General features: G+C 37.5%; 4 protein-coding genes and 1 long non-coding RNA gene across 8 annotated transcripts; 1 reads left to right on the top strand and 4 right to left on the bottom strand.

Annotated features, from left to right (window-relative positions):
- Window positions 1-1,829: 1,829 nt before the first annotated feature.
- LOC106335925 (late embryogenesis abundant protein D-34-like) lies at window positions 1,830-2,799 on the top strand. The gene is made up of 3 exons (XM_013774612.1): window positions 1,830-2,147; window positions 2,233-2,520; window positions 2,598-2,799. Exons 1-3 carry the CDS (start codon window positions 1,830-1,832, stop codon window positions 2,760-2,762), a joined length of 771 nt encoding a protein of 256 aa, XP_013630066.1. The 3' UTR covers window positions 2,763-2,799.
- Window positions 2,800-2,861: 62 nt separating this feature from the next.
- On the bottom strand, window positions 2,862-3,848 carry LOC106335926 (probable prefoldin subunit 2). Its single transcript, XM_013774613.1, has 2 exons — window positions 3,707-3,848; window positions 2,862-3,417 (listed from the first exon to the last, which is right to left on the bottom strand). Exon 2 carries the CDS (start codon window positions 3,410-3,412, stop codon window positions 2,978-2,980), a length of 435 nt encoding a protein of 144 aa, XP_013630067.1. The 5' UTR covers window positions 3,413-3,417; window positions 3,707-3,848; the 3' UTR covers window positions 2,862-2,977.
- A 77-nt stretch (window positions 3,849-3,925) lies between these two features.
- LOC106335924 (serine/threonine-protein kinase WNK2-like) lies at window positions 3,926-6,428 on the bottom strand. Of its 2 annotated transcripts, none has more exons than XM_013774611.1 (7): window positions 6,218-6,428; window positions 6,097-6,134; window positions 5,766-5,987; window positions 5,456-5,676; window positions 5,195-5,352; window positions 4,759-5,122; window positions 3,926-4,681 (listed from the first exon to the last, which is right to left on the bottom strand). In XM_013774611.1, the coding sequence occupies exons 1-7, from the start codon at window positions 6,290-6,292 to the stop codon at window positions 4,065-4,067; spliced, it is 1,695 nt and encodes a 564-aa protein (XP_013630065.1). In that variant the 5' UTR covers window positions 6,293-6,428; the 3' UTR covers window positions 3,926-4,064. The 2 variants fall into 2 exon arrangements, with proteins under 2 accessions (XP_013630065.1, XP_013630064.1); XM_013774610.1 differs by having other exon boundaries at window positions 4,065-4,681; window positions 5,766-5,993.
- A 3,523-nt stretch (window positions 6,429-9,951) lies between these two features.
- LOC106333138 lies at window positions 9,952-11,465 on the bottom strand. 2 transcript variants are annotated; one of them, XR_001268304.1, is made up of 3 exons: window positions 10,946-11,465; window positions 10,491-10,703; window positions 9,952-10,180 (listed from the first exon to the last, which is right to left on the bottom strand). It is a non-coding gene; the product is annotated as an uncharacterized LOC106333138 (long non-coding RNA). The 2 variants fall into 2 exon arrangements; XR_001268303.1 differs by lacking the exon at window positions 9,952-10,180 and having other exon boundaries at window positions 10,412-10,703; window positions 10,946-11,455.
- Window positions 11,466-13,621: 2,156 nt separating this feature from the next.
- On the bottom strand, window positions 13,622-19,529 carry LOC106334602 (protein TIME FOR COFFEE-like). 2 transcript variants are annotated; one of them, XM_013772917.1, is made up of 12 exons: window positions 19,380-19,529; window positions 18,892-19,299; window positions 18,673-18,797; window positions 18,372-18,597; window positions 17,983-18,283; window positions 17,861-17,900; window positions 17,581-17,676; window positions 17,226-17,454; window positions 17,061-17,127; window positions 16,900-16,966; window positions 16,482-16,814; window positions 13,622-16,373 (listed from the first exon to the last, which is right to left on the bottom strand). In XM_013772917.1, exons 1-12 carry the CDS (start codon window positions 19,477-19,479, stop codon window positions 14,028-14,030), a joined length of 4,338 nt encoding a protein of 1,445 aa, XP_013628371.1. In that variant the 5' UTR covers window positions 19,480-19,529; the 3' UTR covers window positions 13,622-14,027. The 2 variants fall into 2 exon arrangements, with proteins under 2 accessions (XP_013628371.1, XP_013628372.1); XM_013772918.1 differs by having other exon boundaries at window positions 16,482-16,811.
- Between the last annotated feature and the right edge of the window lie 4,452 nt (window positions 19,530-23,981).

Below are 23,981 nucleotides of genomic sequence, written 5' to 3'. Positions count from 1 at the left end.
CGTTCCTTCTTTCTGAATTTTCTACCGCAGTAGCATTCACTTCAGGAAATGCTTTGGCTCCCGTAGGTTGGGAATTGTGGTTTTTAATTAAGAGCTCATTGTTCTTTTCAGCCAACATGAGCGCAACCATCAATTCAGAAAATCTCGTGTACCTGCATTTTCTGTAAATTTAGGGCAAGAAGTGAAGCTGTTTGTGAAAAGTGTTGTATGTTTTATTCATCATTTATGCCTCAGAGATAGGATTACCACAATATTTCAGGAGTGAAACTATCACCAGGACAGCGGAATTGTAATCCTCAACCTTTTGAAAATCTTGGAACCTCAGATTTTTCCACTCTTCTAGAGCGTAAGGGAGGTTGACTTGTATCTGGTTATCAAACCTTTCTTTTAAAGCTTGCCACAATTCAGCTGGGTCTTATATGCTTGCATAGTCGTGCGTTAGATTTTCATCTAAATGTTTCTTCAGGAAAATTATCGCTTCGGCTATATGTTCGGGTGGTGATTTGTTACCGATTACAATTGTTTCGGTTATCTTTTTCATCACCAGATATGGTTTCACGTTTGTGACCTATCCGACGTAATTTTCGCTAGTTATTTTCAGGGCCGGGAACTGGAGTTTCTCGATGTTTGCCATTTGTATTTCAAATTGAAGAACGATTGTGCTGATAACGTGTTATAAAAAAAACCGGAATTTTATGGTATCGCAGGAATTTAAATAAGACTAAATTTTATACCCGTAGAGAGAAGATAACACTGATAATAAGAGAGAATGTGTTATTAGAAGGAGAAGAGATGATGTGTTACAAACCATTTATATAGAAATGAAAAAGTAAAGTTACTGTGCATGCATAGTAATAGTAGGTTCCACATGATTTATATTTACGTAAGATGTCAAATTCGGTGCCGAAAATTTTGACATGTTCATAACAAAAATAACTTTAAAGCTTCACTGAAAATAAAATAAAAACACTTTTTACTGAATATGGGTCAGTGTGGGTTAGCACTTGGTACAAGTACATGGATACCATTTCTTTAGAAAAAGACAAATGAAAATGACTAGCACACAAACAATGTTTTTCTTTTTGGTAAAACACGCAAATGTTCTTCGTGGACAATCATCAAACGTTCAGCTACCTAACAAATTACCCAATTATCAAAGCTTAGGTTACAAGAAACCCATCTATATTTCATATATAGTGAATATGAACTAGTGCCTCTTCCATGCTGCCATCTTCAATCTATGTGTTGAAAGAAAGAGGCAAGCTTTCATGTAGAAGATCTCCTCCACCGTGATCACTACTATGTAACATTAACTGATATCATATTAGTTTCTCCGGATCCTAAAGAAGTTCTCAAGGGAAATCAAGGCAAACCGAACCATTTGACTGAGAGACGAGATGAAAAAGAAGATGAGCAAGTTCTCGAGATTTTTGAGAGAATCGTGGCCTCCCCACTGATTCTTCACGGCCACCTGAAGCACGACCCATCGCAAAACTCATGAGAACAGCAACCAAAGTTTATATATATATATATATATATATTTTTTTTTTTTTCTTGTCTTTAACTTAAAACATGTCCTGTGCTGCCACGGCACACTTGGCAAAACTCATGAGAACAGCAACCCAATTTATAAATGGATAAAATTAGATCCATCTCAGTCGGTCGCATTCTTCGAGCTTTCTCATCGTGCTCTAAACTTAGAAACTACCACGTGTGTCACTGTCACTCTCACTGACAACTGTCATAATCTCACAACGTTGGTCCCACACTCCTTGTCCCTCTCTTTATACTTCGATCTCTCCACACACTACAGTCCATAACACAGAGATATGAGCCAACAAGAGCAACCAAAGAGGCCACAAGAGCCGGTCAAATACGGCGACGTTTTTGAGGTATCCGGCGAACTCGCCGATAGGCCCATAGCGCCTGAGGATGCTAGGATGATGCAAGCAAAGGAGACAAGTGTCTTGGGACACACTCAAAAAGGCGGTATAGCCGCCACTATGCAGTCTGCAGCCACTGCCAACAGACGCGCTGGCTTCGTCGAACCAGGTGTCGCAACCTACCTCGACCCGGACCGAGGCGTCTCTGTGGAGCAAACCGACGTCGCCGGTGCACGCGTCACTAAAGAAACCATCGGTGTACAGGTTACAAGTCATTTCCAACATAATTTTATTTCCCCAATATAATCATCTTTTTTTTTTGTAACGATGAAGATTGTTTATGGTGTAGGACGTTGGACAATATGTTGAACCTAGGCCAGTGGCGACAGCGGCAACGGGGGTGAGTGTGCAAAGTAAGATAACAATAGGGCAAGCGTTGGAGGCAACTGTACACACCGCTGGAAAGAAGCCAGTGGATCAGAGCGACGCAGCAGCGATTCAAGCGGCGGAAGTTAGAGCTTCTAGCAACAACGTCATCGCTCCTGGTGGAGTAGCCGCTTCAGCTCAGTCCGCAGCTGATTACAACGCTCCTATAGAGTTTGACGAGAATAAAATCAAGCTCGCTGATGTCTTAGCGGTTAATCCCAAATTTCAAACACATTTTTCAGCGTCTTACTTTGTTTTCCATCTAAATGTTTTTGAACCGGATTCTAGGGTGCAGCGGGGAAGTTACAGGAGGATAAAGCCGTGACAAAGCAGGACGCAGAGGGTGTGGTGAGCGCCGAGCTGAGGAACAACCCTAATCTGTCTACTTATCCAGGTGGTGTGGCGGATTCTGTTACCGCCGCAGCTAGGCTTAACGCTAAAGGGGATATATAAAACAAATCCTGCAAGCTATCGAACTTATGATGTGGAATCAATCGTCTAAGTTTTATTTTCTTCTTGTTTAGTATAAAGATAATGTTAAAAGATGCAAAAGATGTAAGACTCTCATGTTGAATATAAAGATAATGTTTTCGTCCTCCAATCTACTGATATTGTAACACCATCACCAGCAAAAAAAGATGCAAGCAAAACGACAGAAGAAAGAGTGTTTACTGGCTCGCACTAACAGCAGCTCCAACGAGAACACCTTGAGCATTACCTTCCTTTTTATTACTACCTTCTTCCTTGGACTCGTCCTGTTTCCTAAGCCTGATCTTATACTTACCTTCAAACTCCGTCATATCTTTCTTCTTCTTCTCCAACGTCTCGTACAGCTTCCTGACGACCTCTTCGAGCCCTTCCTTGTTGCGGTGGACAGCTGGGAGCACCTCTTTGATGGTTCTCTCCACCAGAACGCCTCCGATCATGCGGAAGCATTTCCTGGACTGGTCGAGAGGCTGGATGGCGTTGACGACGAGAGAGTGTTCGCTGACTTGCATCTCGAGGTCGGTTAAGTTGGAGTAGATTTGGCTCAGCTCTGATCTCATGGATTCGTAGATGTTGAGGATGGCTTGCTCGTTCGGCGGTTCTCTCAAGCTCGCCATTGCTTCTGGAATGAATCAAATCAAAACGCAGATGTAATTAGGGTTTTCGATGTTACTGATTTCAACTCCGAGGTGAAACGATTCAATAACTATGAGATGTTCGTCGACTATGATCTACTTTGATTTTCTGAAAGAACATCGAAGAAGCTTGATCCGGACAAAAGGTGTTCGATTTGGAATTTTTCCGACAAATCTAGAACTATAGATCATGTTTTACTTTTGAGATCGATATTCAGACACAGAACTTGTCGACACTGGATAGATAATTACCAAAAAAAAAAACAGGAAACTTACTTTTTTAGAGACACGAGGAAGATCGAAGAAGCTTTGCTTGGGGGAGGAAAAGATCTAAAGACGAAGATGGATTTCTCGAGAGAGACCGCGGCGCAGAGAGCGAGGAAGAAAAGCCAAGGTTGGGTTTAACAACATAAAATTGATCCGGTTTTAGGACAATCAGTGAACCGGTTTTATATAATATGGTTTTCGAACCGGATTTTCCCCAAACCACACATATTAACGAAGATTTAATAACATGAAGAGACTCCTGATCTGACTCCAGTTCAGGCAATGTTTGAAGGATACTTAACCAAAGATTAATAACAAAATTTAAAAGTGTTACAAGATAAAAATATAGTAACTAGAATTTACAATCTCATATATCCACGGCGTCAACGGGAAGTGAGAACGCCCTATAAAGAAGAGGCGGCGAAGCTGAACTTGGTTTCTCACAGATGGTTTGATGATCTCTAACCCTCTTATGCCTTGCCTTAAGCCATCTCAACTCTCTCCTTATTTCATTCTCCGGCCACCACTCCCCTTCCACCTTCCTCCTTGGCTTCAACGAGCTCTCTTCTTCTCCTCCACCATCAGAACGTGAATCTCTCAGACCCCATATATCCGCGCAATGAATCCTGTTGTTATTACCTTCTCCAGAGACAACAACAACATCACCACTTCCTTGTTCTTGTCCTTCCGCTTGGTAACTTATCTCCTCGAACCTACCGTGAACAGAAGAACAGCTTCTGTCGTCAGAACATTCGAACTGATGATGGTAATGGTGAGACTTCTCTCCTGCCTCGTTGTTGCTGTTGCGCACGTTGTTATTAACTTTCCAGTCAGGAACCAATGCAGCAATCTCCGCATCGATCGTCTCCGCGATTTTCGCAACATCTTGATTCGTTATCTCGAGTTCAGACACCATCTCAGCTGCTACACTCCACGCAGTGTCGGTATCTGTCTCAAACGGGAAGTAAATGTTCCTCACCCTTCCTGGAACAACATCAAAGTTCAAACCCTTTCAAGACCTTACAAGCTAGAACTATTCGAAAACATGGAACGTTTATTACCTTCTGCATCAGAGATTCTTAGCCTCAAGAAGATCCCATCACTACCGTTTCTCTTCCCTTTAATCGAAATGTCAACATGGTCGGACTCTTCCTCATCATCTTGAGCGAAAAGATCGATCTCACATATCTGTGACTCATCATGGTAAAGAGGAGGGTGGTCGATGAGAGGCTGTCTAAGGAACTCATCATAACCATTGTAGTAATCAGTTGGTCTCATGTAGAACTCATCCACATCATCTTGTAAGAAAGGGTCTTGTAAGAGCTCTAAAGCAGTGAGTCTAGACGTCACAGTAGCTAAACACTTCTCAACAAACTCGCGTACCTCAGGGTCTTTCACTAAGTAAAACGCTTCAGGCTTCTTCCCCTGTATAGTAACCAACGTTAATAAAAAAACAAAACATGACTTCACAAAAGATGTCGAGTCAAAATAATTTACCGAGGTAACTTTCTTGTAGATTTGAGCAGGGTGAGTGCATTCACTGTAAGGGTAATCAAATGTGACCATCTCTAGTACACACATTCCAAAAGCATATACATCAACCAGCTCATTATATTCTTCATCGTACACTTCAGGAGCCATGAACTCAGGGGTTCCTATAAACATACAACCACATGTGTAGGTCCAAAGTGTTTCAAAACATTATTATTATTATTATTATTAAGTTGTTAATAAAGTTTTTAAAAAGAGGGAACCAACCAACACAGCGAACGGCATGTGATTTACGAAGAATGGCAGCGAGTCCAAGGTCACCTATCTTGACTTCACCTTGGTTACCATTGATGAAGATGTTGTCACATTTGAGATCTCTATGGATGATTGGAGGAGAACAGCTGTGGAGATAGAGAAGCCCTTTTAGAATCTGTTTGCACCATTGCTTCACTGCTTTAATATTCACTCTCCTATGTCTCAACCTATACCTATTACAAAAAACATCATCATATGTTTTAAAGATTTGAAATTTAAAGTTTCAACCATTTGTGAAATTATAGTGGGAGATGTTGCTTACTGTCTGAGAGTACCAGAGGTGAAGAGTTCAGTTACAAAGTTGATTGCAAGATTGTTGGTATCGACCCAAGAAGTGTAGAACTTCATGATATTTTGATGATTTAAAGTCTTGAGCAGATGAATCTCTCTGAAGAATTTCTCTAGTTCCTCAGGATTCCTAGTGAAGTTCCTAAGCTTGACTTGGTTCCATGCCACTTCTATACCTTCGTACTCATCAAACGCTCTGTACCTGAATAAACACCACAAATAATAATTAATTAAACAATTAAAAACGACTTTTTAAAATAGTTGTGACGTTAGAAAAGACAAAGAGTGAAGATGAATGAGATTACACTGTCTTCGAAGCACCTTTGCCAAGTACTTCATCGTACTGTCCATACCAAAAACAAAAAGAAACAAAATCAAGATCGAAACAAACAAAGAAAGAACATTTTGAGTTCAGAAGAATCATACTCTTCCATATCTTCCAGAAGGATCAATTTCAACATACTCAGAGCAATCTTCAACGAAGCTTTCTTCACCATTCATGCCTCTTCTTCTTCTTATTTTTTTCTGCAAATTTAATTTAGTTTTGTGGGTTTTATTTATTCTTGAGCGAGAGATATTGAAGTTTGTGGAGATGGTAGAAGAAGAAAAGATTTTGATTTTTAAAAGAAGAATATAATGAAACAAGTGGTTTTTTTTGCCCACCTAGTGACAGAGCCGAGACAACAGGTTAGGCTTCTTGCCCAATCACCTTTTACCAACACCACGACTCGGTTTACGTTTTAGTAAACCGGTTTTATCCAGTTTCCAAATCGGTTTAACAAACTAACAAGTACCAAATCGTACTACTGTTAGAAAATATTATGAAAACGGCACTCAGCCGTTAGTACGAACCATACAATATTCGTCAATTCAATCCAAATATTTGGCGAACTTTAATGTTTTTTTGGTCAGCTAGTTGAAAGAAAGAAACAAAAAATTCAAACTTGTTTGAACTTGGGAAGATTATTCAACCTGAGAGGTGTGAACGAAAAAAGAATCTAAACAGAGAATTTAAGACCACATAAGCTAAATTTAAAGAACCGGATGATTCCAAAATAGACGAACCGGACCGGTAGGTCAATAACCGGAAGTAAATTGCCAAAAACATAAAGTCGTTGGTTTATCGACACCTTGTGTTGTGTGTAAAGGGATTCTGTCGTATAGTAGAGCAGTTAATGTCACGGATTATGAGAAAGGGGAAAGAGAAGCACATGGGAGTGAATCACGGCAACCCAAACAAGTCTCCTTTTTTTTGTGATGGTTTATAAGACAATACATTTGGACCAATGATAACACTTACTTTTTGTATTAATTTTTCACATTCACGTAACATGCTCCTAATATATTGTTTTTAAAGTGAAAGTCATCTTAGAGCATGATTAACCTAGGTTCTTATGATAAAGTTCTTAGCGAAAATTTTTAACTAAAAAAACTAAGAACCGGTTCTTAAATAAAGACTTTAAGAACGGTTTTTAGTTTTTCTAGTTAAAACTAAGAAGAAAAGATAAACTAGTACCGATGATTAAAACAATGCTTTAAGAAAGATAAAAACATTTTTCGTCAAAGAGTTGATAAAGAAATTTTCTTTTGCATATATAGAACTTTGTAATCATCAACTTATGAAACCGGATGGATTGAAAAGCTTAACGATTATATGACTTGTTAGTTGTAGCTTATAGATTGTTCAAACTTTGAAGACGTTGTAATCTGTATTGCTTGTTCAATAGTCTTTTAAAATTGTGTTCGTACCAAGTAAATAAGTAATCAAGATTAGTTACGGCTATATGTCTAGCGGAGAAATACATGTGCTACTACGTACCAAACTACCAATTCTACCAGTGTCAAACATATTATAGACCGCATCTCATTGCACAAATTCTGGACGGGTGCATTTGTTGTTCTTTAGTCCACGAGAGCTAGGTTTGCATATATTTTTTGTTGTGTTTTTGGCGAAGTTAACTACATCCTAGCAGATATTGTTTTTAAGTTTGTACGACTCTGCTTCAACCCCTTCATTGCATCCAGTGAAGGGTTCTCTTATAGATTTGAACATGGATGATGAATGACTCATGCATGAGTATACTCAGTACGTCTCACGCAAAGTAGATGATCCGGCCTTATGCTGGAGGCAACATTTTTCTTCATATATGTCTCACCAAAAAAATTTGGTTCGGATCTGTTCTTCCAACCAGATTCATCTTTTGGAGAATTTCAAAACACTTTGGGAATGCTTCTCTTTTTCTTGCCTTTTTCAAATCTATCAAATTCCATACTGATTCACCAAACACTTTTTGACCAAGCGTTTGACTAATTATGAAACAGAGCCTCAGCAAGTAAATGAAATGCTGCTTAAATATGAATACAACTCGCGGTGTGAGTCACGCCAGTCATATATTACATGGACAAACAAACGGTACATCATCCTTAAATAAGAATGTAATTAAAAAAAAACTAGGTCGATTCAAAGTTATAACAGTACATCGAGGTGCGTTCCCGACAAACAAAAAGAAAGCTAGTATAATAATAACATTAAGATAGTCGCTAAAAGAGATTGGAGTTTGGTCATTTTAACTATTGTTTCTTCTAAAATTTTCTTTTATCATAGTAATTTATAAGGGACGTTAATTTAGATTCGTAAAGCTCTTTGGTAAAAAGAATATATAAAAAGTGAAATACAGTCGATTGAAGATAATAACTTCACAGACCAAGATCGTCCATATTCTTCAGAAGGAAAGTGAGAAAAGAGGACTCCATAGACATACTAGAGAGCTTAATTTACAATTACAAATCAATTAGCCTACCGGTATTTACGTACATTTTAAATATACATATTAATTTATGAATTCATCCGGAGTCAAACAACGATAAGAACAAAATTGGTCAGGATGATCTCTTGGCAGAAAAATGAAATAATCTATAGGAAACTTGATCTTCTAAGACCAAAGGAAAAAAATCTTAATTCAACAACTGAGTTAGAGTCTTAGAGATATACATCTTTTCCAACTTAAGACCTAATCTTGCTTTCTTGGTACTAACACAATTTTAAATTGAACAATCAATATAGGTTAAGATATCTTAAAAGTTAGAACCATATACAAGCTATATATCACACTGGTAATGTTTTTCAATCCATCTGGTTTCATAAGTACTTGATGCTTACAAATTTTATAGTTAGCAAAAATTCCTTAAGTTAAAAGTTTATATCTTCCTAAAAATAAACTTTCGTTTATGTGTAAGCTTAACACATAAAAGTACGTTATAATCTTAGAACGTATATGATGTAAAAATGAAAGGAAATATATAGAAATAAGAGTTATCCTCCCAAAAACTCACACTCAAATCAGAAAGAGACATCATAACTAGTAGAAAGATCTAATATCCAGAAAGAGGATGAGTAGATTTATATATATATCACATTTTCACATGTTTGGTATTAACATGCTAACGAATGTTCTTGTAGAATCTTCATGTTTGTACTAGATCTGGCGTTCTGTTTTCAGTTCGGTTCTAGTTCGGGTACTTTAGTTTTTAGTTTCTAGAGATTTGAGAAATGTTTAGATATTTATAGATATTGGTTCGGTTTGGTACGGTTATTTTGGTTTTTTAGTTCAGTTTGAGTAATAAAGTTGAGAACCGACTATTATCTAAAAAATAAGTCCAGTTCGGTTTCAATTTTTTGGGTAGTTTTGTATAATACGGAAACTTTAATTAACGACTTCACGCTCCTGCCAAAGCATGCTCGTTTTTGGTGTAAAAAAACTCATCCTAGAAACTTTTTTTTGAATATCAATTTACCAAAGCATGCCTCTAACCATAAATTAAGTCTCAGCTAAATCTAATTTCTATCGTCACATAATTACATATATTAAGTGTTTATTTCTTAGAAACGGATTTATCTCTCGGCTGCTAAATTGTACCTCTCTTAAGTACATCTAATTCTTGCTAGTTTTGTCGCTGCATTGTTTTAAAGAAAAAACATTAAACGGTGTTAGCGACTACTAACAATTTTAAGATATTCTCCAACCGTAGACATTTTAGCCACCGGAATGAATGTTTTGATGTAATCGACACCTTAGACATTTAATATGTTGGCCTTTTCTGCCAGAAGAGTGGTTTGGTTTCATTTGGTTATCAACCAAACAAACAAAAACTATAATGTCTAGATCATAACATTCTTTTTGGGCTTGTCCTTAATTATTTTCTTTAAAGAATGCTAGTTCAACATTCAGCTTATATGTATAAATGAATAAGAAACGCAAAATGAAACCAACCGCAACTTTCCAAAGTCCAAATAACGTCAACATAACCCAGCCGACACAAGCCAACAATCCCCACGACAGTTCAACTTCTGTTCACTCTCCTTTCCCCATCAATCTTTAACTTTTATGTCTATCAATTATAAAAACATATGGTCATCTTTAATTTACTTCCTTTTTTGTTACGCTGACATATCATATCATATATATAACATTTTCATATTCACAACCATGCTCATATCTAAATAATTTTCCTAATAATGCAATCTATATATACCGATATTTATAAAGTATATAGACATACGACCTCAAGAGAGAACCGTACATACATATATAGAGTCGCGAGAGAGAATATGAACCTCAATGGGAAAGATAATATCTCTGTGTATTTATATTATTATGTACAAGTGAGAGAAAACATATGTATGAATGATGTCGCTTACAAGTTTCTCCTTTGTCTCGTCCTTGCGCATATACAGTCGATACATATATGAACCATCTGAACCAAAAGAGACTTAAACATCAAAAGAAATGAAATTTTTATTGTTTGGGTTGCAAAGTATGTGGGTGAGACTCCACGAGTATAGACCACAAAACATGCACATCTTCGCATGGACATGACTTCACGTCCTCGTATAATACGTATATTCCTCTTCCTGCACATCATTATCCATATTTCTACGTTAACACAAAACGCGCGCACACACATATAGACATCTGTTGATAGCGCAAACGTAACTTATTTATTATATATAGTTTCCTTCAGAAAGAGTATATATATCAAACAAAAAAAAATAGAGTAAGTGATCTACTCGGTTATCAAATTAATAAATAGATGATGCTCAAAGATAGATATAGAACTAATGTATATAGAGCGAGAGGGAAAGAGAGAGCATACTCTTCTTTTGAGCAGAATTGACGCGATACCATAGTTTCTTCAAGGGAGAGAAGAAGGAATTGAGCCACCCCATTTCTCTTACAGTGTCTGAGGCTCTTGGCCTCTTGCAAATATGAAATATTAATTACACTATCTTTATATATAGACGTTAGATCTACTAAATAGCATATATGGAGTTATGGACCCAAATCAAGACACCAACCAACCATTGGATAATCGAGACTGAAGGCAGCCACATCAACGTGTTTTGTATGTTCCTTTTTTAAGTATGGCCCAAGGCACCATCTCCATCTTTCTTTCCTTTCTTTTTCTCCTTTTCTTTATATTTCACTATACAAATTTATATAAAAAAAGTTGCACATTACTTTTAACCATAACACATGGAATCCATGGATCCCAGCTTGATAAACTGTAGTATTTTATTAGATTTCTGTTCATGAGGTTTGATGAAGTATATAACGAGGAAGAATGATGACTGTGACTTGATTTTTTATTGTGATGGGGTCTCTTTGGTATTAAGCGTTTATCAAACATTTTCTCTCTCTATCTTTTTAAGCTTACTTTTGCATGAAAAACAACCCCATTTCACCTCTCATGTTTTTTCTTCACACTTCTATATATACATTGTATGAATGAAATTGCCACCTTATAAGTTTTCATTGTTGTGCTTCATTCCTTTTGTGCATATACGCTTGTTTAATATTGTAAATTTGTAATATTTTAGCACGAGTAGATTTTATTTTCCTTAGAGACGTTTAACTAATTTTACTTTGTTTAATCCATATATGGCTGACAAAAAAGCCAGGGTTCATTTTTCATTTTTGTATGAATTTTTAAAGTCCCACCGCGGCTAATGGACGATCCACGCCCGCTCTCTCGGTCCGTGGACTCCATCCCTTTCGACAGACGGTACACTAATTTTTCAGAGGCTCAATAATCTTATTTACTAACCCTACAATCACCACATGATATTTCCCTGTGCTTTGTCCTCACTCGCACAATATCGTGATTCACTTCCCGATAGGTCACCTATCTTTTCACTGCTCCAGCTCAAGCACACTTAACTCTAGAGTTCTAAACGTATATGTGCCTAAAAGGTAAGTGCACTTTGGTGACATAGATAGTCAAATCAATTCTTTTTACCCTTTCTTTCTATACCAGAAATCAGGATGTTACAGAATTTATCTTAATATATATTGAGAGTCTATTCCTTTTTTTTTCTGCCAAGCCAAGTTCATAGGTTAAGTTTCATTCTAATCACATTTACATTTTAAGCAAAAAACTAAAAGTAAAATGTCTTGTTGTTTACTTGCCAAAATCAAATATTTGTCTATAAAGACTTAGTTACTTGCAAGTACTTGAAATAAAAATACATGAAACAAATATTTCTTAACTAGAAGAGAAACAAGTATTTCTTGTTGGACCCAATTTCGGTCAACACTTTGATTGGGCATGAATGAGTCGGGTCGTGCGACCTACGAAAAAGTCCAATCCATGCTGGCGAGTTCGGATCGATTTGAAGAGCCGAAGACCGCGGGAAAGTTGAGAGAAATCCGAGATCGATCGATTATCAAAGGAGAACGTCAGAAACAAAGAAAGACACGGAGAAAACCCTAGAAAGAGCCTAACACACACCGACCTCATTTCACTTCGCTTTAAGTCTTTTCTCTTATCGATCTCCTTTTTAATATTGGATCTCGTTTCTCTCATTGTATTCAGTCTTATTCATCAATAAAATCTATCTTTGCCTACTGGAATCTGATTACATCGTTGTCTTCTAAAGATATTGTTGCCCACATCATTATCTCTTCGCCAGATTAAACTTTTGATCACTATTAAATACTTAGTGTAGATTTTAGGATCTATGTTTCTTAATGAGTGATATGTAATTTTTGATGAGTAAAAAACACATTTGAACGAATTATAAGTATTTTCTATCGAGAAAAAAGTATTTTCTGGAATAAGTAATGTGTAATAATAAGAAAAATAATGAAATTTTATACTTGATTCAAACTTGAAAATAATAAAAAATTTGATTTGTTACTTGACTTGACAATTTTATTTTTAAAGCGAGTACAAGCCAATTAATAAATAATCATGTCCAGCCCTTTAGCAAGCAGAGTCTGTAACTGCGGCATGATCGTCTCAAGAACGCCACTTTCCCGTCTTCCTCCAGCTCAGTGTGTTCTTTTGTACCCAGTTCAGGCACAAACCAGCCAATCATCATGTTATGCTGTTCACGAGATACACTTTCCTAACTACAATTTATACATTGTGGAGAGAAAATATAAGCAATACGGAGAAGATCCCTCGTCGTCACAACGGCTCAAAAAAAAACTCATAACAAAAACATCTGCAATCTGTTAAACTTGCTTTGTAACTCACAACACTATAAATATGAGAACTTATGCATATCTTGGTTTTCCAAAAGAATTTAAAATATAAGAAAGTATCCATCTAAATGTAAAGTTATAAATGCACTTGATTTAACACTGATTTTCATAAATATACTTTTACATACATATAAAGAAAACTAGTCTAATTTTAAATAATGTTTAGATGGATACTTTCTTATTAAAAAAAGTAATTTTAAATAATGTTTCTTCAACCTCTATTTTAACAACTTTTGAGATGTTACATTCGTAATAATTACGTTGCCCTACTGGGTCACACAGATAACAACAATCAATAAATTCATCACACGGTTTCATGCTTCATAAATACAAAATCAACTAAAGTAAATAACTAACTACATAATCAACTAACTGATGATCCGACGAAACAGGCCAATCAATAACACATCAGTACAACGTTCGTTAGCTCTTGTTCTTTTCTTTTTACTAACTAAAATCATCACCAACACCACTCAAACCTCCACAAGAAGAATGAATAAATCTTTTCTTTCTTTCTAGGAATCGAAACGCCTGTCAGGAAAATATCAACACTAGTCTATCCCTAGAGAGTGATCTGTTCCGTCTGTTTCTTCTCTTCCGTCTCGCCAGCACAAGCTATACACCCGAACTTCTCAAAACCATTCAGAGCTTCTTCTTTTGAGTTAATAAATGGTTTTTAGGGGTCTTTTTCACTCACCCGATTGTTGCTTCTGATCTACAGGTTTAACTTGAACTGCAGAGGGAACCGCATGAACATACGGTAGCCCGAACCCCGGAGGCCCCAGCTGATGTTGCTGCGTCTTCCCTCCTCCTTTTATGTTATTGCCTGCTGCAACCATGACTTTCGCTGGATCTGAAGTGGCCGTAACGGATCCCGTGGTGCTAACAACTGGAGGACACGCTGCAGAACCCGGTTGTTGCTGATGTCTTTGAATGTAATAACCACCAGAAGAAGACATAGTGATCTGCTGCTGTTGACGTTGAGATTGCATATAAGGATTGGAAAAGAAAAGCTGCGCTTGCTGCTGCAACCCATGCTTTGGCAACTGTTGCTGTTGTTGTTGAGACTTGGATCCAGAGCTCGTGGTTTGGTTTCCGAGAACTGAAGGACCGTTATTCCTTCCAACGGCGGCAGAAGAAGCCACGGATGCAGGCTGCAAGTTCTTGGACGGCTGAGATGACGAGTGAGTAGTAGAGGAAGCTTGTCCAGCTTTATTCACCGCTGAGGAAGACGTTCTTGGACTCCCGCCGGTGGTTTTGGAGACCGAAGACGTAGAGGGTGACCCAACTAACATTGGAGAAGACGGAGCCTGATTGTTGGTACCTCCTTGCACCTGCTGCATTGGTGAACCAGTTGCTGTAGGCTTTGAGTTTGCTGCAAAAGATATCTGCGACTGCTGGGGGCGGCTTTGCTGTTTATGCGATACGTTTCTTGGGGATGACGAAGCAGCAACAGATGATGATGGCGAAAGTATGGAAGGAGACTGAGCCTGGGAAGTGTTTGTTGTCCTGGGTGAATTGCTTTTCCACTGAGGAGACTCGACAAGGTTTTGAGGAAACCCTGAATTGGCATTTGGGAACTTAGCGGTTCCCACTGGGGATATGCTGATACTGTGATCAGCGACACCAGTACCATTACTCACCACAGGCCCTTTGTTTTTAGCAGCAGAAGCAGCGACTGAAGTTGCATACTGTTGCTGCTTCTGGAGATACATGGTATAAGGTTGCTGAGATTGACTCCGTTGCATATGCTGCTGAAGGTGCTGATTCTGCTGTTGCATATGCTGCTGCAGGTGGTGATTCTGCTGTTGCATATGCTGCTTCATCTTCTGTTGCAGATTATGATGAGGCATAGAACTGGTACTCTGTTGCTGAGCAGAACCTAGGTTGAGCAAACGGGACGTGTCGACGATGCTACCACTCGTAACAGCAGATACAGATGCATCACCCAAATCGTGTTTGCTAGAGAAAGCAATCGACTGTCCACCATTCACACCACTCGCTTTCCCTGATGCTCCTTCTGTTTTTCTTTGTTCTTCCATCGTCTTAGCAGTAGCATTAGAGCCGGATTTTCCTTCTGAAGGAGCACTGTAGTTCATTTTCTGCTGGGCTGCAACATTCGCAGCCATCATTTGATAACCTTGCCTTGCTGCTTCTGGTAGGCTCTGGAACGTAGCGCCATTCTGAGCAATTGATGACACTCCATTGAATGTAGCAAAGGTCATATCATAACCCTGGGACTGAAACGATTCCGCACCAGCCTTTGAAACCTGCTGTTGCGATTTCTTTTCGCCATGATTGCTGGACGATACTACCACTCCACCACCTGGGGCTGCTGAACTCATCAAACCCAAGTTCGTTGGTTGCATCTGCATACCATAGTTTTGGCCATAGGCAACGTTGGAACGAGAACCCCGGCTATCAGCGGCTGATGGGCTATTTTCTCCTACAGTGTCGCTATGTTGAGTCGCATTCTCTCTTGGTTGCTGCCTCTGCTGAAAAGTCAAAACCTGAGATTGGACCTTATGAGTTGGATATCCGTCGGAGTTCCCGTGTGGTCTCAGCTGATGGTTCTGCAGATGCTTTTGTGCTGCTGAGGAACCCAAGGAGACACTTCCATTCTGGTTGTTCGGAGCATGGCTCTGGAGTATTTGACCAGATTGCTGTTGCTGCTTCTGTGGCTGGGAAAATGGAGACTGGATCATTTGGGAGGAATAGAACGAACCATTGAAAAATGGTATTGGCTGCCCGGGAGCTCCTCTATAAGCAGGTGGTGCACCAACATGTGCTGGGACTTGAAACGGATAGCCATTGTTCTGCATGATGGCCAGGTATTGGGTTTCATTGCCCGGCATGCCTGGATAACTGAAGGTCATTGTTGGAGCACCAGCTGGAGTAGCTGATGCAGAACCGTTCATTGAGTTTGCAATAGCTGTCGCACCAGAAGAAGCTGTGTTGCCACTATTAGGAGGTCTGACAGATGCTGCAGCCATTGTAGGCTGTTGGCCCATCGGGAAAATAAATGTAGGACCATGCTACAATAAACGAAACAAGAAAAAAACACATACAATCAGCTTGTAATAAGGACGACAAAATCTTGATATGGGAAGCATGCTTAGACAGACGACAAAAAACAAACTAACCATGATGTTATTAGCTGCTGCTCCGGGAGGCAGAGCTTGTTGGAGCAATATTTGTTTTCTCTGAGCTGTATCTGAGCTTTTGGAAGTAGATTTAGAGTTTTCATCTTGAATTTGATTGGAACTTCTTCCTAAAACAGTCCCCTGCAGTTCTGTGGGAGGCATGAGACTGAGATTGCAGTCCCTGGTCCCATACAATGGAGCTGAGCCAATTGCTGCAGGCCAGAAAGGATTCATCTTGGTGAATTGCTGATGTGACTGAATATTTCGGGCGATGTAGCAGTGTGTTGCACATCTCTTAGGCCTCGGTTGGTTAAAAAGTAAATGAGGAGGAGGCTACAAGAGATAAAAAAAAAGTTTTAAACCAGTTAAGAAAGGAAGAGAGGATTGTTTGAATGGATCAGGAAGCAATCAAAATTACCTGCATTGCCGCCGATGATAAGGAACTAGTATCTGTAGGGACAACTCCTTGTGTAGACGGCATGTATCTGTTTAGTGTTTATTAACCACACAGAATTAATTCAACTGAAACAAAAAGAGACTTTACAAAGTTTGACTTGATAAAATTACAAAAACGTATACCCCATTGTTGGAAGACCTCCAGGCCAGCCAGGCATTGACATATGTAGAGGCAAAGAGTTAGCTTGAGCTGAAAATATGAGGAAAAAAACAAAAGAATTAAGGAAACCAAAACTTGCTCAAGAGTAAGACAAATGGAACTCAAGAAATATGAAAGAGCTTATTTACCAATTTTATCCGGGACAAAATGTTGTTGTTGTTGCGGTGGTGGCTGTTTCTGAACATGTTGATTGTTCATTACACCCGCATGACCAGATTTATCCAAGTCGAGTTTAAGTTCACAACTCCTCTCTGACGTATGAGGTTCGGCTTCATCCACCGTCCTAGGTTTTTTCTTCTCCTCAGACTCAACAATCGCAGCACTACCTCCATCTTCCTTTAGCAGAGGCTTAGGTTTCTGGATTCATGAGAGAATTTTAAAAAGGGTCAAAAGGGAACAAGATAAAGAAAAGAGAGCAAAAGAAAAGGGGAAGGCAATGATGGATGACACAATATTACTAAACACAAAGTAGGTCCCACTCACCATTTCCACTCCCGTGGCTTTAGGTTCCGCTTCTGCTGCCACACATTCCATCTCACCGACTCTCTCCGATGAAGAAGACCTTCCCGGCGGTGGCGCCTAAACCGGTTTTAAAAATTAAATTAATATAATATTTTTTTTAAAAAAAAAAAAATTGAAGAAAGCAATGAAGTGGGATAAATATTTTAAAAAGATGAAAAAAACAAAGAAAATTAAGATAATATTTTTTAAATGGAGGAAAAAAAAACCTTACAATTAAAACAAAAGAAAAGCAGAAACTTACCATCAGATCTATCTCAAACTTGTCCATCTCCGGCGAGCTTCTGCATGATTACAGAGAAACTTCTCTCAGCACCAGAATTAAGGTAAGAAAGTACCAAAAAGATGTATAGATTGAGTGCTTACGGTTTAGTTCCATCACCATCGGATCTAACTCCTGGAGAAGATTCCACTTTCGGCAATACCGTATCCTCTTTATTTGCTATCTTCTCGGCAGATCTCGAATCTAACCCTGCGGTGCTTTCTCTAGTCGAATCCAAAACTGAGCTGTTATCTTCAGCGGATCCTGATCTCTTTAGCTCACCACCTAACGGAACTTGACTTCTCAATGGAGCTTCGGCTTCCAATTTAGTGACGCGTGATGGTAAACCTGAACTGTTCTCGTCCTCTTCGTATTTGACATGCCTCTGCTTCTTTCTCTTAGGAGCTAAGACCAAATAAAGATAAAGAGGAAATGAGCAAACAAAAAAAAAAACAACAAGAGAGCAGATCGTTGTGGAAGGAGAAGACTTTACCAATGGCAGAGACATTAGTCGAGCTCGAATTTGCAGCTAGTGTGATGGAGATTGGTGAAGATACTTTGGCTTTGATATCTACAGTTGTTTTCTCTTCTTGTTTTGATGATGTTGGCATCCTCATCATCCCGTACAACACCTCCGCGATTTCAATCTCTATCTCATCTTGAACAGCCACGGGAGATGATACCTTCTGAGGAAGAGGCTTCTGTTTTGTCCCCAACGGCTTCAAAATCAGAAGCAAACTTTCTTTTTAGTAAAAGAGAAGAGAACGAGTGGGATTTAGAGAAAGACTAACAACCTTTTTCCTAGCCGAAACGTTGGATGAAGAAGGAGATGGAGGTGACGGAGACGCTAAAACTCGAGCTGGAGACCGCTCGCCGGTAGCATTTGACGTCCGTGATTCATGAGGTCTCTTTGTACAAGCTGCGAAATGAAGAGAATTAGATTCATCAAATGAAAAAGAGATTTGAATCACGGCGAGAGGATGTGCTTATTATCGTAGTTTCCACCTCTCTACCTGACCGTGCTTTTCTAGGAACTGCTACGCCGATCATCTCATCCGCCGCCGCCTTCCACGACGGCACCGGCAGCGCCGGAGAAGGAGGCGATCTGAAATTTTTTGACGGCGGCGGAAAGTTCTTCCTCTGGTGGTGGTGATTTGAAAGAGGGGAAGAGAAGATATTATTCGCCGGAGGAATCGTCTTCACGTCGTCATATTCTTCATCGTCGTTGACACTCTCTTCCGAGCTTTCGTCGCCACCGTCGTGAACCATTATCAAACGTTCGCCTCTTCTCCTTTTGCTCCGGCTATGTAACCGATCTCTCTCCCTGTGTTCCCGTTCTCTATCACGTTCCCGATCTCGTTCCTTCTTCGTACGATCTCTCAGCCTCGCCGCCTCCGGTAACTCCACCGGACCTTCCTCCTCTGAAAGAAAAAAACCATCAGAATCCAAACGGTGTCTCCCAGATCTGAAGAAAATGAAAGAAATTAAAAAAAAAAAAAACCTGGAGAATCTCTGAAGCCTCCGGGTCTATGCCTCCGCCGTGACAAGCCGTTTCCGGCAGCCGCCATGGGTACTCTTCTAGCTTCTCTATTTCTATCCATCTCTCTTTCTTCTATCTCTCTCTACTTGCTTCCCATTATCTCATCCTTTTTCTGTGCTCCTCATAATAAAAGCAGTAAGCGAATAAATCCACGGCTCATATCTCCTGTCGTGTAACTCTTCTCGTAATCTTCACCGTCGGTGTGTACACATCCAACGGTCTCGATTCGCTTTTTGCCAGCGTGACAACATCTTGCCCCTCCGTTTTAAAGATCTCACATCAATAACCGATTGTTTCCTCTTTTATTGTTTTTCTTACCACCGAAATATTTTAATATTGGCAGAAAATGTATTCTTTTATTATTTTAATTGTCAGCATCCAATGTGGTACCCACCCAAAATGAGTAGTATTAAACTAAATAAATATGTTATATTTATAATGTTTTGTTTACGTTTGTTTTCGGTATTATTCGGACTGTTACCAATTTTTTAAACATTAAGTTGCCACGTGTCAAGAGTTGGACATCACATGCTTCCGTGTGACTTTATATTGTGTCAACAATTAGAAAATGAAAAGAATCGAGAAATATTTTGAAAGTCTCAAACAAAAGATGAGATTAATACTAAAAGCAAAATAATTCGATTAAATGTTTGTTACTTTGTTTAATGGCCATAACTCGTGTGAAAAGAAAAAAAAAACAAAATACTGACATATACACGCACAAAGATGATAATTTTATCCAAAATATGTCCTGAGAAGATGTATCACCGGTTATTACCGGTAGACAAAGACCATATCATAATGGAATCTTATATATGTGAGTAGGTATGGGCGTTCGGGTGTCGTTCGGATCCCGTTTGGGTTCGAATCGGTTGTTTCGGGTTTTTGAGTTTACAGATGGAGAGGTACTGAACCCGTTCGGGATATTTTATGCTTCGGATCGGGTTCGAATTTTTAAGGTTCAGGTTATTTCGGATATAACCGAACTGTATAACAAATAATAAAAAAAATCTATGTATCATTGATTTGACTTTGTGAGACCAGAAACAATATTGTTGAAGTTAGAAGATTGAACAACTTAATATAAGATTTATGATTTTTCCGATTTTTTATTACGTTGAGTAACACAAGTCTGTACTTTTTTTCTTCGTGTAATTTCTATTTGTATTATCTTGAATAGAAAATAGTAAAAAAATCCATCCATTCATAAATCAAAATCAAAGAAACATCAAAATCAAACTGAAATCAAACCTGGATAATCATGAATGTTTGAGCTCTTGCATGTGTAAAGAGCAAAGAGAAAACAAATCGCAAATCCTACTTGTAATTAAACATAAATCAAAATCGCAAAGTATAGTGATTCATACATGTAATCAGTCATAAAATGAGTTTAAATATGTACTGAACATATACATCGAAGAAGGAGAAGACTGAAAGATGAATGGGAATGGAAGATGTAAGTTTAGAGTTAGTAATATATATATTCAGGTACTTCAGGTAATTGGTTCGGGTATCGGATATAATCAATCGGGTACGGATATCCGGACTGGTTGAATCCTAATCCCGTTCGGATTTTTTTTAATTTCGGTTCAGTTTTCGGTTCGGATTTTTCGGATCGGATCGGTTCGGATTCGAATTCGGGTTTCGGTTAATATGCCCACGTCTATCTGTGAGACTGTGACCACCAACACACACCGATCCAACCGGTAAAAATAATCATATCATGTTCCACTTCTCCCTTTCTTGCCCTTATAACAAATTAAATGTTAGAAATTGCTTTTGTTAATTGTTTTGTTTTTGTTTGAGAAAAAACAATTTTAGAAAAAACGCAAATTATAAATGTTTTGTTAATACTTAATTAATTGACTTTCTTCCAACTACATAAATTTACCAGACTGTACTAAATGCTTAAGTTTTATATTTAGAACTTTTTTTTTTCCATCTATATTTTATTTAGAGCTTTAAATTCTTAGAAACTCATCATCAATGAAAAAAATTCAAATAAATTATACTAACATATATCTCATTTAATTACTAACAATCTTATTTATCATATTTTGCAATCATAAATCAAATCCAGTTGAGAAACATATCAATCATATATTGATCATTCCAAGGTTAGATGGAAAAAATAGTCAAGATGACATAACTGCAAATTTCTCTTTCTTTTTTGGGCAACTACTGCAAATATCTCTAAAAAGTTAAATATATGGTTACGTATAATAGGCTTGGGAAAAATTGGATATCCGGGTAATTTTAAGGTATCTGGATTCGGATTTTTATCCAGCAGATCTATAATTTTACTATTATTATCCGGATCAAGGGTTTTCGAATATCCAGGTGTCAGATATCTTTCTAAAAATTGTAATATCCGGCGGATATCTGGATCCGGATTTGGATCCTTAAATAAATAAAAAATAATATTAATATATATAAAATATTAACAATAATTTTAAAATAAAAATATATATAATGTCTTTAGTTATTTCTATGTATAATATTACAAAATTTACATAAAATTTATATATACTATTATAAAAATGAAAATATATTAAATAAAATTAATTTTTATATATAGATATTACTATTTTTGAAATATTTATTAATAAAACTTACGGTTCCGGATATCCAGATTTAAAAATTAAGATATCTGATCTGGATCCGGCTTTGACGGATCCAACATTTTACTATCCAGACCCGGATTCGACCTCTCCGGATATCCGGATTTTCGGATCTGATCTGGATCGAATCTTAGATCGAATCCGGATCTCAGATAAAAGTCTCAGACCTAACGTATAGTAATCACTAGATTTGTTATTTAAGCAATAAACCTATCATGTCAAAAAAACGATAAACTATAAACTAATCAGTGGGTCCACAAATCTAGTATAATTCAACCCATTAATGAGAATCGATGGCTGAGATCATTTATTGCCATAGCAAAATGGTCGTCACTCAGTCGTTAGATTTGTTCTGTTTTATTATTTTAATATTTTTCGCAATCTGACTTGGCACTTGGCACCAATCGGTTGAACCGATCCGTTCATTGGAGAAACACTCAACGGTTAAGATGAGAAGAGATAGAAATGCATGTGGGACATTCTTCACTCAAGTCGCGGTCACGGAACTTCCTAGAAGTGTAGGGCCCGAGTTAGCTGCCAATGTTGAACTGCATGCTCCTCTTTTTTCTTTTTTATCAAATTTTCTTCCCCTGCTACTCTCAGTTTTTTTTTTCTCTTTTACTGATTTAAAATTACTTTCATTTTTTATTTTTCCTATTTAATTTTAAAAATAAATAAACTCAATTATAATTTTTACAAATATATAAAACAACGTTGGATTTTAGATAATTTTATCCAAGATATTAAAATATAAAATACTAATTATTTTGTAATTTTCATTTATATTATTATTAATTTAGCATACTGAATTATTTGGTGGATCTAACCAAAAAGTATTCCGTAATTTAGCTTTTTCCATTGTATATATTTTGACATTTTCTCCTTTTTGACATTTTCTCAGAAAACACAGTAACATGGAAATAAAAATGAGCCTAAAATTACAGAAAATGTTTACTTTTTACTTGACAATCTAATAACGTGATTTTCAAATTACAATATTATCTGTACTTATTAGCCAGTATTAAATTCACCGATATTTTAAAAAGCTAAATTGAATGTTGTTGTCTATTAGGGCCCACGTAAAATATTAGATTTTGTAATAAGAACAGTGAACACCACCAAGTTTTTGGTCATGGTCAGGATTCATGCTTTTAATTAATAACAGGATTAACTATACTAAAGCAGTAGATTCACATAATTTTACAATTACCCGTTTAAAAGCGCGTGAATAACAGATTCAGCACCAGTTTAGGATCAAATCCTCGTGATTAAGTATAAACACGACAAATCGCTTTCTTATATTCGTGGGCTTGGATCTTGTTTCTGTCGTTACTCTTTCGCTTAAATATCTCCCTGTAGTTACAGAACAATCAAGAACATAGTTAAAAGAAAATGCTAACCTCACGACCATTCCCGGTGGTATGCAGCAGTTTAGGAGCGAAAATATAAAAATAATAGAAAGCATTGAAAATGCCACGTTGGAATATTGGTCCTGCCAAATAAGTTAGTCGGTTTTTCGAGTTATTGATTTCACTTTAAAATCATGAATGATAACATAAATATATAAAGGAACCAAAAAAAGATAAAATCATTGATGAAAATATGAAAATATCAGATAGAAAATTCGTACTATTGACAAGTGTGTGCATGGTGACTTCATTGCCTTTTGCCAACGTGGCATCTATTTTGATCGTTCGCTTAACCCTGGCCGTCAGGGGAAGATTTCTCAATCAGAATATTAAACATATTTTTTTGACAAACGGCTTAATATTAGACATTACGTAAAGCGATTATTTTCTTAGGTTTTTTTTTTTTTTTACTTTGTGTCGACTTTTGCTTTCATAAGCAAATTAAAGCCCAAAGGACATTTACATGGTACAGGCTTTTCTAAAAATACAAACCCAGACAATAAAAAATTACATAAAGAAATTAATAAAATAAA

Source organism: Brassica oleracea, chromosome C3 (genome assembly GCF_000695525.1).
Source record: "Brassica oleracea var. oleracea cultivar TO1000 chromosome C3, BOL, whole genome shotgun sequence".
Classification (NCBI taxonomy): Eukaryota; Viridiplantae; Streptophyta; class Magnoliopsida; order Brassicales; family Brassicaceae; genus Brassica; species Brassica oleracea.
Note: the sequence above shows the minus strand (reverse complement) of the source record. Positions and strands in the feature narration are given on the sequence as shown.

Coding starts and splice junctions, on each gene's coding strand:
- LOC106335925 (XM_013774612.1), top strand. CDS start 1,830: ATGAGCCAACAAGAGCAACCAAAGAGGCCACAAGAGCCGGTCAAATAC. Junction 2,148..2,232: donor AAGAAACCATCGGTGTACAG/GTTACAAGTCAT, acceptor TTTATGGTGTAG/GACGTTGGACAATATGTTGA. Junction 2,521..2,597: donor AGCTCGCTGATGTCTTAGCG/GTTAATCCCAAA, acceptor ACCGGATTCTAG/GGTGCAGCGGGGAAGTTACA.
- LOC106335926 (XM_013774613.1), bottom strand. CDS start 3,412: ATGGCGAGCTTGAGAGAACCGCCGAACGAGCAAGCCATCCTCAACATC.
- LOC106335924 (XM_013774610.1), bottom strand. CDS start 6,292: ATGAATGGTGAAGAAAGCTTCGTTGAAGATTGCTCTGAGTATGTTGAA. Junction 6,135..6,217: donor CTTCTGGAAGATATGGAAGA/GTATGATTCTTC, acceptor TGGTATGGACAG/TACGATGAAGTACTTGGCAA. Junction 5,677..5,765: donor ACCTCTGGTACTCTCAGACA/GTAAGCAACATC, acceptor TTTTTGTAATAG/GTATAGGTTGAGACATAGGA.
- LOC106334602 (XM_013772917.1), bottom strand. CDS start 19,479: ATGGATAGAAATAGAGAAGCTAGAAGAGTACCCATGGCGGCTGCCGGA. Junction 18,598..18,672: donor ACGTTTCGGCTAGGAAAAAG/GTTGTTAGTCTT, acceptor CTGATTTTGAAG/CCGTTGGGGACAAAACAGAA. Junction 18,284..18,371: donor GACTAATGTCTCTGCCATTG/GTAAAGTCTTCT, acceptor ATTTGGTCTTAG/CTCCTAAGAGAAAGAAGCAG.